Genomic DNA, 13,174 nt, shown 5'->3' on the forward strand with positions numbered 1-13,174 from the left:
TCTGGATCTTACTGTGGGTTGTACCATTGACCCTTGAACAACACGAGACTGAATTGGGCAGGTCCACTCATGCAGAGACGTGTAAAGTAAATACGCACAGTACCGTAAGTGTATTTTCTCTCCCTTATGATTCAAATAACATTTTCTTTCCTCTAGCCAACTTAATCGTAAGAATATAGACTTTAATACATATCACATACAGAATATGTGTTCATGACTGTTTATGTGATCAGTAAGACTATTAATAGTTAAGTTTGGGGGGAGTCAAAAGTTATACATGGATCTTCAACTGTGTGGAGGGTTGGCACCCCTAACCCCTGCATTGTTCAAGGGTAAACTATGTGAAGTTCTGTGCCCTCTGTGGCCAGGGAACTCCAAGCACTGTTTTCTAGAACTGGCCGGTGGGAGATTCAAGTCTGGTTACCTCTCTGTATTTCTGAGCTTTATCCCACAATATCCTGTTTCAGAGAAAACATGCCGAGCCACTTCAAGTTCAAGGAATACTGCCCGATGGTTTTCCGAAACCTGCGGGAGAGGTTTGGAATCGACGATCAGGATTTCCAGGTGAGCTGCTTTTGCAACGTTTGCTTCAAATGTCCTTCATTGCGCCTTTTGCTCTGTCACGTCAGATGCACATTTTTGTCATTACGAGTAATTACATAATCGCAATGTTTGTTTTACATATTAATATTCAGTGTTTTTTCTGAAACGAAGGGTTCTTTCAGTTAGGGATCCCAATACAATAGGATTCCAGTAGTCGATAGAAACAAAAATTATTCTTTGGAACGAGAGCAGGCGTGTGAGACTTTTATTTAATACTCTCATTTCCAGGTGTTCTGCCCTTTTCGATTGCTGCCATCAGATCTGCCACCAGCCTGTGCAAATGTCTTTGTTTATGTGGAATTTTCATTTCCTATATTTCTAGAGGCCACTTGGGAATCACAGAAATTTATTTTAGTTTTTGCTGATTTGCTCCTTTTTAAATTGGCCAACCCCGACTCTTGCCCATAGCATTTTTGTCAAAGGCCACACTTTGTACGCTATGGTGCATCATGGGACAGTGACCGAAACACTGCTGTCACCGTGGGGAGCCCAGCTGTCCCAGGGACGGTTATGGGGAGCACCAAGAGGAAGTGTGCTTCTCCCCGTATTTGCCTGGCTCTCGATTTTGACTTTTAAACTTTAGATCACGATGCTGTCATGTCTGCTGATCCACAGTCCTTCCTCCCAAGAAAGCACCTGACATTGGTTACCTGATTTTCATATAACCAGCCAGATTCAAAAAAGCCAAGATTTTTTTTTTTTTTTAAAGCAGAAATCTATGTTAAGAGATGGAAGGGCGGCTTTCTGTCTTTTATGTCAGTCTGTCTATGTTACTGAGAGAGTCCTGACCTATTTTAAATTCCCTCAAATCTAGTAAACACTTTCTCTCACTTCCCGTAAACGGGACATCTAATTGATTCCGCACCAAGTGCCATATTTCTACTGTGGGTAACCTCACAAGTTGAGTATTAACACAGCTTGCCCTGTATTTTTCCTTAAAGAGTAGGGTCTCTAAGGCAAATAGAACTTAGTACACTTTCCTATAGATTTGGGCCTTTTCGCCCTGCCCTGCCCCACCGTTGAAAGTTTCCAAGAATTTCTCGCATGCTCACTCAGGCATGAGAAGCCTCCTGGCTGCCATGTTTCGAAAAAGCAATGCTGGCCAGGCTGCAGGTGACAGACATCCCCTCCTCTGTGGACTGCGGCTGAGGTGCCCCCACAGGTCCAGGTCTGGGAAGAGTGCTCCTGAGGGCTGGGAGTTTTCTTTTAAAGACTGCCGTGGAGCCAGCAACACTCGGGTGAGACCTTCGTGTGTTAGAGAGAAAGAACTTAGATCAAACTCAGACTTGAAATTTACTGCTGGAAAAAAAAAAAGTCACTTTTAAAGAATACATTTTGGGGTAGTAAAACAGGTTTGCATAAAGTAAAGAGGAATAATTCCACATTATTTCAGAACTAGTACTGCATTTAAAGAAGCCACATGAAAGTAAACAGAGTACTTTAAAAAGGAGTGAACAGCTGATAACTTTGGCGTCTTAAGATCTCCCATGGCCGACTCTCTGTCCTCCACCCCCCCCCCCCATTTTTTTTTTAAATAAAACAGCTACACTGGCATTTCGCAGAACCACCTTTTGAGGGCCTAAGCAACAGGATCTTGTTAGATTCCCCAATTCATTACCAAAACGAAGTCCTATTTCTTCTCATAATCAGCCCTGTTAGATGAGATTTACAATGGGCCCATTTCGTTCTGAGTTCTGCACTGCAGCAGAATAAAAGTCACTTTTAAAATTTCCTAACATGAGCAAGTTAGTTGCTGAAATACTAAGACATGAGCTGATTTTCCTCCCCGGCCGCCCCCCTCCCCTTAAAAATCAACACCATGTAAGTTGATATTTAAGTAAGTGCAAATTGCTGAGTACGAACTCTGAAGGCAAATCAGGCAAGTGGAAGATGATTCACACTGACTAATTGGCAAGTCTGCGAAGCTCTTAGCATGAGAGCGGTGCAGAGGAGAGCTGGTGTGAGTATAATTAATCATGGGAACACCACTCCTTTGCTAGCTCTGCCTGGTGCTTTTGGCATTTAAATTGCTGCTTTGTCTTTGGCAACTGTATTTCTATTTAAAAAAAAAAGGAGGGTGTTCAAAGTAACTCTAGTAAACCAACGATGTGTTGGTTTCCCTCCCAAACCCTATGTTCCTTTCCCAGTGTCTCTGTCTCTTAAAAAATTGGCCCAGGGGCAGCACCTCTGCGTCTAAACCAAAGACAAGATGGTAAACGTGGGGCTCGAGCCACTTTGTTGGCTGCCCCGTTTGGAAAAAAGGAGGAAGCTGCATCAACACCGGCTCTGGGTCAGTGCCCTGAGGGCCCCTGCATGGCACGGGGGTGGAAGGGGCCGTGCCGTGGTCCCGCGGCAGCCCAGTGGGACTGGGCCAGGATCAGAGGGACCGGGCCAGGACCGGAGGGGCCCATTGTCTCAGCTGCCTGGCACTTCAGCTCACTGCGGCCCAGACATTTCAGAAATCAGGGTAGCAGGTATCAGTTGACACGTATAAGGCAAAACCCCTAATCTGATTCGAAAAGTGGGATCGGTGCCCTGGGGCCTCATCATCTATTGGAGGCACTGGAGTGACCGACCGCTAAAGGGGACCAGGCCACGCACTGCTTCGCCTTGCCGCTTTTATTTTTCTGAAGCGCTTCCCCATTGGACTAGCAGCTTTAAATCAAGGCGGCGATAAGGAGCTCCACTGCCTAGTTCATTTAGTGTTCAAACCTTCACATTAAGTCACGTGGGTAAATGGTCTCGACCTACCTTGTGTGCGCGAATGCCTTTTTGCTGCACCTGAGAAAAGGCAGCATTGATCACTCTGATAAAAGTAGAGCATAGCAATTATCAGCCTACGTCATTGACCTCTGTCAGTGAACTTAAACTTCTTAAAAGAAAACGAGAAGCATTCCTGCTGTCCCCATAAACATTGCTATCTTTCCTCCAGTTTCGATTTCTTGAATGTCTTAAAAAAAAAAAAAAACCCTTCTTTTTTCTTTCTATTAAAGACAAATTCAAGCAACAGTTCTAGAATATTCATTATTAAAAACAGTATCACCTAACAAACCCATGTGTGTGTGTGTGTGTGTGTGTGTGTGTGTGTGTGTGCGTGCGCACCCAGATTCAGAACTTTGTTCAATTTATTGGTGCCGCTTAAGATTACTTCATTGGTTTGTAAAATGATCAGAGTCAAATTCCGTTCTTCTGATCATTGCTGGGCCGACGTGACTTCCTCTTATCATACTTTTAAGATAAGATGTCTTTCAAGGTGACGGCTCCCATGGAGGCCTCCACTGCCCCTGCCGTCACCACTGCCAGCGTAAGCTCTAGTCCCCCTTAGGTCAGTGAGTTCATGCACAGTTATCAACTCGGTTTATGTTTATTTGCACCTACTGCACGTTAGGCTCCATGCTGGACATTGTAGGAAATGCAGAAGAAAAGAAGGAGCAAAGGAATTCCTTTTTTTTTTTGGTTAGCGATTAAATGCCAGATTTTGTATTAGATGCTAATGAGATTTACAGAAACCCAGACATCCCAATTTTTAATATTCTTCAAGAAAATCTGCTTTCCAGCCTCAGAGAAACAGACCCTCTTACAGCGGGCCTCGGGAAGTTAGAGGCAGGCTCAGTTAAAGTTTCTGAGCTGCGGGAGTGGATTGCCCACCAGAAACAAGATAGAGATGCTGCCGTTGAACCTGAATACACATATTGAAACCAAGCCCTCTTGTTCTTTGTGGAGGATAATATCAGGTTTGCTTTGCCCCTTCTGTCTCCGCAATTAGAATCCTTCATTATTCGCATTCGATGCATTTTTTTTTCTTTGTATTCGTAACAGAGAACTCTAATTTTAAAATAATTAATTTTAAAAGCTGATGTTTTAAAGTTTTGATGCTCTAGTTTCAGGTTTAAAAATAAAAATTTTAAATGTTAAGACCTTCAAAGTATATTAAACTTTAGGGTGAGAAAATTCAGCCAGTGTCTCTAGAATATCAAGTCCCTGTATTTTCAAATGTAGATTCCCAAGTGTAATTTAAACGATCTGAGGGTAGGAATTGAGGCCAGCTTGTTTACCGAGCCGCAGGCTGGGCCTGGGCGCTGGCTTAGGTGCTTTTTTTTTTTTAACAAACAATTAAGAAATACTCGTGGAAGGAGAGGGAGGTCAGGGGGCACTCAGAGAGAAGTGAGTCTTCTGGACCAAACATGCAGGCCCAGGAAAATGTGACGCAATGGATGGTGGTGGGATTCTGGGAGAAAAAGATGGGAAAGTGGCGAATGTGGAAACCGGGCTGAAGACTTCACCGAGATGGGTTTTACACGGGGCAGCCATGGGACGACATGTGGAGTTTCTAAAGATAATTGAGGCGGGCACGTATAGAATGCATCAACGGGGGCTAAAGAAATTGGGAGGCTGTGAACTACCCGACGAAGAGGCCCTGGGCACCGACGGGGTCCAGAAGAAGCATCTTCGCAAGGCAGGGAGTAGAGTTAAGTGGCAAGGATGGTGGCCGGGGCCGCACAGGAGCCAGGGCGTCGGCGTCAGAGACGCTGAGAGAGCGGGGTGCCGGTCGCCGGAGGAGGGGATTTGGGGGCGGGAGAGGAGAGAGAAGAAGACGAAGTTACGCTTTAGTGTATCGAGTGTGGCGGCGACCTGGAGGTGCCTTGTGAGGCCGGTCATCGCGCAGCGGGCGTCCCAGGTGGAGCGCGGGATCGGGGTCTGCAGCGGAGGCCCAGGTCTGGGAGTGACTGCCACAGAGGCGCTTGTCTCTCGACAGTCGTACGTGAGCTGTCACCACCGCAGTTCGCGTGCCCTTTGAACCGGATAAGCTCTTCGGTTCCTTCGTGATTGCTTGTCGTCCCTTGGGTTGGCTCAGCCTGCTCTGAGAAAGTTTCTGCTCGTACTCTCTGGCCTCACAGGTTAGCTACTGGGGGCTTCACCTGAACGTGGGGCGGAAACCCTGCCTAGGGGAGACCAAAGTTCCTCGCAGATCACACGGTCTCTCGGGAGACCTTGGGGAAGCTCCCTCATGACCCATCGGCATCGTCAGACCTTTCTTATGTTCTTTTCTGCTCCTTCTTATGACTTGAACCAACGACTGTCCCTACCACCAACTGTCCCCACCCCCCACCACACACACACACACACACACACACACACGTGCACACGGAACTCAAGCTTCCTGTTTGCCTGCACCTCCTGCCCCTGAACCGGCTTTGGGTTGTCACTTGTGCTTTTCAACCAAGAGCTGTCACAGGGAGCCTCTGTCCAGGTCAGATGCCACATTCGTTCATTGCGAGCCTAGGACCAGGTCCCTGGCATTGTCACCTCAGTCAAGTACCAACCTGAGATGCTTAAAGATCTCATGGCGCTCCGTGAAGTTCCTACGACGCTGCTTCTTTCCCTGCTGGCCATTGCCTTTCACTCTTGTGTTCCTTTATTCCGATAAGTTGTTTCATTATTGATAAGTGTTAAGTTGCTCTGTGTCTTGCTCTCCTCCGTAATGAAAGCCATTCTACACCTGAGATCACAGCTCAGACTTTCTTTGAAATTCCCCAAGAGCTTAACACAGGGCTTTGAACACAGTGGGCACTTAATAAATCCTTGATGATGATGTTCAAGGTAGCCTGTTGGTCTCTGCCTCCCTGATGAGGTCCAGGGACCATCTGTGCTCGCTCAGGTACGTCCAGTGCAAACCCGGAAAGCAGCCTTGTCAGGGCGATCGCTCCCAGCTCCCGGGCCGTGTGATGTGAGGCATGTAATCATAACCCTGAGTTGTCAACAGGGCAGCGATTGGCTTCCAGGTTTCAGGTCCGTGAAACAGGTAGCCTGGTTTAGGAAGAACATCTTCCTGGGAGTTCAGAGGCTAGTTTATGCCCCAAATCTTCAGCGACTAATGCCGTGACTTAATCCAGGCACTTGGCCCTGGTAGGTCTCCGTTTTTTCATCTGTGAAATGAGGGAGAAAAACACGATGCTCTCCGAGGCCCTCCAACTGTCAAATCTCTGAATCTATTGTTAAGTCACCACAAGGAGATAGATGACTGTCACTTAGGTTCTTGCACACAGTATTGACAGGTTCGCTTTGTAAAATGGTCGCTTTAATGCATTTGAGCGTGGCGGCATTGATTGTAAGTGGCCTTTCTGTTGACTAAAAATAAAAACTTTTCATACGTGATTTTTAGCAGAAATACAAACACATATCAAAAATCGTTTTTAAAATGTATGAATATATAAGAATATGTGAGTAGTTCAAGAGAATTAAATGTTCATGACGTTAAGAAATGTACAGGGGACTGTCATGGTTACTAAATCATGACATTTTTATGAGAGATAGAGAAGATTCGTGGTTAGAAGGAGCTAATTAAATTGACCTTTCCAGTTTCCTCCACCCTTCTGGAGGCCTCACTAATCCTGGGCCCCCCACTGCAAAAATAAACATCTTCAATGCAGACTTTTAGAGGAGTGGGGAGGAATTAATCCCTTTCTTAAGGGAAAGGACAATAAATTTTCAATTATAAATGTAAGAAGTCCATTGAAGAGGGAGCTTCATCTCTCATTATTTCCTTTATTTCCTGTTGAGGGCCGACATGGCACCAGGAGTTCAAACACAGCTGTCGAGATGTGAGGGCGGGTGTATTGTAAGATTCGTAATGGATTTGGCTCTGGAGAACGGAAGTGGTGAAAAAGAAGTTTACCTACCAAGCGGCAAGATAAGCAAAAATGGACTAAACTATCATGCTGTTACCTGCCCTTCATCTAATAGCTTTGCCTTAGAACTTCAGTTTTTGGTCAAACAGTTAATTTTACCCCCAACTCCCGAGCAAGCCTGGGAGCATCCGAAGAATCAGCCTTGGGGACTGGAACAGGTCCCCTGCAGCGGAGTGAGTAGAGGGCACCCAGAGTGTCACTACAGTCACCCAGAGACCACCCGGGGCGCATCACGTCAGGGCAGTGATCGTGCTCGAGGGACTCGCAAGGAGAATGTTTGGGCCACTCACAAATACCTGTGTATCATATGATTGCATATATATAAAATATCATGAATAGGCAAATATATACAAGACAGAAAATAGATTCGTGGTTTACTAGTTAGGGGCCTAAGGAAAAGAATGAGAAGGCCTGCTAATGGGTACAGGGTTTTTTTTTTTCCTTTTTAATTAAGGCATAATTGTCATACAATATTATTTTAGTACACTGGGTTTACAACACAGTGATGTGACATTCATATACCTTACGATGCAATCACCATGATAAGTCTAGTGACCATCTGTCGCCATACGGCGTCATTACGATGTTATTAACCATATTCCCTGCGCTGTGCGTTACATCTCTGTGGCTCGTTGATTTTATAGCTGGAAGTTTGCGCCCCTGAGTCCCTTGTCCATCCACCCTGCTCCCCTCTGTCAACCATCGGTTTGTTCTCTGTTCCCTTGAGTCTGTTTCCGTTTTATTTTGTGAAATTTGTCAAGCTTTATTTTTGAAGTGATGAAAAATATTCCAAAATTCGTCGTGCTGCTGATGGCTTGACTTTGTAAATATGTTAAAAGCCGCTGATTTGTACATTTTAAACAGGCGGATGGCCGGATACGTGAACTATATCTCAGTAAAACCATCAACGAAGAAGAATGTTTGGAGTTTAAAATTAGTTTGTAGTTGATATAAGATTTTTTCCCCTTCCATCATTGATTAGGCTGTCATTGTCTTTAGGGTAGAGGATTATGATAACAGTATTTCCATTTAGAACAAGTGAATTTTAAGGAACTATGTAGTTTATAATATGAGACTATCGAATGTATAGAAGAAAAGAGTAGCCAATGAATAGAGCACGGTTTTGGCAGTTTGTTTACATTTATCATTAGCTTTTTCTCCTCAAAGTAATAGCAAACCATTGTCCATTCCCTAAATCTCTACAAACCCACAGCAGTGACTGTCACTGAATAGTAGTTAGTAGAACAAGACGGAAACCGAGAAACCATTAAGTCCAATGGCCTTTCTTTGCAGAGGATCAGATAACAGAGTAAGGGGTTGGGGAGGGGGTTGTTGAGGAGTCTCATTGCCCTTGACTTGACCTCTAACTGGTCCTGTCTCTGCCATAGCTGCTGAGACTGGAAAGCTGAAAAGGAAAGGTAGGTGGTAAAGGCAGGCCACGGGAGACTGTCGCGGTCAGTGAATGCAACAAGACGCTATCAGATTTCCATTACATCTATATTTTAAAAGTTGAATTAAAGTCTTTTAAGCCTCTGCACTGAATGGGATTGTGGGTTTTGTGGTAGCCCAACAGGCTACACAAGCGACTTCTTGGGCCGTCAGTTCCCAGGTCGCTTTTCTAAACCTCCATCTCTGACCTCAAGCCCTGTGTCTCATTCGGCCCATTTCTGCTCACCGCCCCCTGCTCTTGCCTGAACCTCGAGGGAGCAGAGGCCACGTGGCGGGCTTCCCTGGCTCCCCCCGTCCCGTGCCTCCGAGGTCGCCGGCATCTTCGTCCACCCCGATTCCCTTCCCTCCTCCCTCTCGGGAAGGAGCGCCCCACCTCCTTCCCCCGCACCCCGTGTCCTTCCGAGTGCCACCCCACCCCTGTCATCCCACCTCCCCTTCAGCGGGGGGGTGAGCAGGCGCCCAGGGTAAAAGGAAAACCTTGTGGGTTGGGAATTTTCCACTGAAACGTCTTCCTTAAATGTTTTAAATACTCTTTTAAAAATATAAGTGGTTATAATTGAGGGCTGGAGAAAATAACGTATAAAACTGAATGGGGTGGGGAAGTGTGTAGCCGTGTTTTCACTGGACACACACCAGAGGCCGGCCAGGGTGGAAGAACTCATTCTACAAGTCCTTCTGTATGTTTAAATTAGCAACTGACAGAATAATTTCTTACTATTGATCTGCACCTCTCATTATCTTCCAAGTTGAAATTTGCTTTTTATAATAATAGCCACAATTTATTGAGTGCCTCTATAGTCCAGGCACTATTATATAAACTCTATATTACCTAATTAAACCCCAAAACTTATTATCATTATTCTCATCGTTATGACCTTTCCCCAGATATGGAAACTGAGGCACAAAGAGCTTCAATGACTTGCCCAAAGTCATCCAGTTTTGACTTCTAAGGCTCCCAAGTCTAGTAACCATCTGTCATCATACAAAGCTTTACTGGCTTCCGTCTTCATCATCAGTACTATCTGAAACTCGAAAGGTCATCAGGCCTCTGCTTTTTGCAAATATGAGCCTGAGAAAATATGAATAAACTAAATAAAAGTTTGAATAAACTAAACTGAACATAGAGAGATGGTTTTGATGTTCGGAACATTCTAACGAGTGTATACTTAGTGGGTTTGTGAATGGTTTCTCTTCTGACAGCTTCTAGACTGGAGAAATAATATTAGGCCATTTCAGAAGACCAGTGGAAGATTTCACACATCGAATAAGCCCTGGATTGCTTTTGCATTGTGTTGTGACTTTGACCCCAAATATCCACAGGACACTTGTGTTGCAGATTCATACTTTTGAGCTGAGAAATTCAGAATCCCAGATTTTGAATTTTAAAATATGTCACCATATTACAGAACATATAACTCTCTAAGTTTTGTCTATGACAAGGAATTTGTTTTCTGATGGGAATAGATCTCTCCAAACCCCAGGTAGATTGCACTGGGTAATTTTATCTGGCACTTTCTCATAAAGACAGACAAGTAGGTAGGGGTAAGGAGTCCTGAAAGTGAACGTTGTACTTTGGAAAGGGGAATGATCTTGATGACTGAGCCAAGCCTATCGGTGATGCGCTTTAAGCCTTTCCTTGGCTCAGGTATTCATCTCAGACTTGGCCTTTTACATTTAGGTGGTTAAGGTGAGGAAGAATTTTTTTTCAATGGTGCCTTGGACTAGGCCTTCTTTCTTGCATGCAAACCTTGTCCTAACTTGCAAATTTTGTCTTAACTTTTTTTCTCTCTGTCCCCTCTCTCCCAACTCCCTCTCCTCCAATTAATATTATAGAGAGTCACCCAGAATTCAACATTCTCACTGTAAAGATTACTCCTTTCAGCCTTGGCATTCTTTGCCGGGAAAACAAACCAGTACAGTTTGAAGCAGGGAAAGACGGAGGATGTGACAGTCTTCTGAAGAGAAAAGCCAGTGACCGGAGGAGAAGGAAAACCTCCCGGCTCTTCTTAGACTGTGTGAACTAATTGGAACAGACGTGATGAGCTGTGCCACATGGTCAGGAATGTGAAGAATTCTTAGGCTTGACATTGTCATGGGATTGTAAGAAATACCGAGTGCTAGGCACCTTTCAGCCCTGTTTTTGCGTCACGTGCATCATCTGCCTCTAAGTCCCGGGCTCGGCAGCACATGGTTTTTCTGTCTTAAAGCCTTGTTCTTCAGACACACATCTGTCTCAGCTCTTGCCTTGAGAGGAGATGGCTCCTATTCCCACCCGCCTCAGGTGAAGTCAGGTGACGAGCAGTCCTAGAACGAGTCGAGATAGATGTGCACGCACATGTTAATAAAAACGTAAATTAAGGGCTCTGGACCACATCAGCGTCGAGGCTGTTCTCGATGATATTTTTACACGTTTTACTTGGCAAAACTGAAAACAGAAAGACAGGTTTGGTTTTCTGCCAGCTGGCTCAGGCTCTAAATTGTGGTTAGGAAGGTATTTGTCACTGTAGAAAAATATATATCAACAGTCTCATCCTAATGCCCACCATTCTCTCGGGCCCAGGCATGGGGGGCAGCGCTGGGAGAGGCCCCCGCCAGGCCCCCCGCGAACACCGTCCCGCTCACGGACCGAGACAGGCCAGTCCCTGTTTCCTGATCTGTAAATTGAGCGGTTTGGAATAATCTCTAAGGTTGCTTCCAGCTGTCATACTCTCTGATAATGAGATTCGTTTATACGTAGAGGGACCCCTTGCAGGTGCCCAAAGGTCACTCTTTCTTCTCGGGCTCCCTCCTCTTGGCCTCCCAACCTTTTCCAAGCACCCGTGTGATGCCGTGGTCCGTTTTTCCTGTGTAACAGACCGAGCACACTGAGGAATGACAGTGTTCAGTTTCACTCGGTCGCGGACTGTATGCGGGCCGCTCAGTAACCACTTTCAGTCCATAGCCATGACCGCCTTAGATTTACTCGTTTTCTCGTTCCTGCCTTAGGTTTGCTCGTTTTCTCATTCCTGCCAAGGTTGCCTTGCGTACATCTGGAATCCATGAGCTGTCATTTTCATGCTGCTCTAGGAACTGTTGTCATCTTCCCTTTCATCTTTGCCCAGATGCCCTAAGCCGTCATTACGTGCCTGCTGAGTTGATGGTCATAGTCTCTTTGGACTGGACTTGTGTTGGCAAGCATATTGAATCACCTTCTGAGGCCCAGGCTTTCCAGCAGTTTCTAGAGCAGTGTGTGCTATCTCCAAGTAAATACACGTGTCGGGTTATAAAAGGTCTGAGGTGGAAGTCCAGTTCAGCTCACCCTCTCCCCTGGGCTTATTTATTCCCTGTCACTTTATAGACCCAGAAACCGAGGCTCCAAGAGGCCGTGACACATCCAAGGGGTGACGAGTGGCAAAGCAGGTTCTGTGTGGGTCCCAGGCCAGCGCCCTGCCTTCCCACATCAACAAATGAACACTCTACCTCATGTCAAAGGCTGCGAGAGTCCATGATTATGATGTCAAGTAATGGTGAACGTTTAGTCTTGCCTCTGTAAATTGCGCTGTTTGGTTACCTCGGAGGAAGCGTGAGGCAGGAGCCACAGACGAATTACTCGCCTCTGTTGTACTTCAGTTTCATTATCTTCGAGTTGAAAAATGCACCTGGCTTTTCTTATCCGAGGGAATGTTGTGCAAATAAATAAGAAACAATGAGCTGGCTTCTTCCAGGCCTTAGAATCATTCCATGGATCATGCGTTTTGTGTATAATTGTGCTTACTCTTCTGGTTTTCTGCTTGTCTCAGGCTTTCAGTAAATTCGATCCATATAGTTTTATGTTGATAGTGATTGTAAAAGGCATGTTCTAAATTTTGACAAAGCGTCTGTTGGCAGACTTCACTGATCATTTGAAAGCTAAGAGTCTTTTAAAATCCTTTTAAAAACTGGAGGTTGGGACTACTCACGTGATTATTGAGAAACTGAGTTGAAGCAGAATCAAGATTAGAATTTGTAAGGTGTTGTATACCAGGATTAAGCCATGGCCAATATCTTAATGCAAAGTCTGTAATAGATAATTATCAAAGACTTTGAAACCTAAGGGAAAGGAAAAGAATTTGGAAGGAGGTAACATGTGAGCGGAGGAGCTGTGACATTATTTGACTGTGTAGTTCTAACACTATGCCTTATAAATCCATACATTGCCTTGAACATATTGTTATTAAGCTTTTTTTTAATGAATGAATATAGTGAGTATAATAAATTATTCTTCACTGTAGTTTCCCATTTTTACCAAACCAATGTTGGACAGAATATAATGCAAGAGGCGTTCACGTAGGTAAGTCTGTAATTATAACACACTTAATGCATAGACTCTGCACCCTCTGCACCAGACAAAACACATCACAGCCACATTCGGTAAATGCTTGGTACTCACGTGTGGTCCAGAGATCGGCTATATC

At 45.0% G+C, this 13,174-nt stretch overlaps 1 protein-coding gene across 2 annotated transcripts in view; it reads left to right on the forward strand.

Annotated features, from left to right (window-relative positions):
* Positions 1-13,174, forward strand: part of PIP4K2A (phosphatidylinositol-5-phosphate 4-kinase type 2 alpha) — a 148,710-nt gene that overhangs the window by 90,278 nt on the left and 45,258 nt on the right. For both annotated transcript variants that reach the window (XM_016124673.2, XM_016124683.2), the window contains exon 3: positions 468-564. In XM_016124673.2, coding sequence (XP_015980159.1) covers positions 468-564 — 97 coding nt within the window. The remainder of the gene's footprint in view (positions 1-467; positions 565-13,174) is intronic.

Source organism: Rousettus aegyptiacus, unplaced genomic scaffold, assembly GCF_014176215.1.
Source record: "Rousettus aegyptiacus isolate mRouAeg1 unplaced genomic scaffold, mRouAeg1.p scaffold_m13_p_10, whole genome shotgun sequence".
NCBI classification, from domain to species: domain Eukaryota; kingdom Metazoa; phylum Chordata; class Mammalia; order Chiroptera; family Pteropodidae; genus Rousettus; species Rousettus aegyptiacus.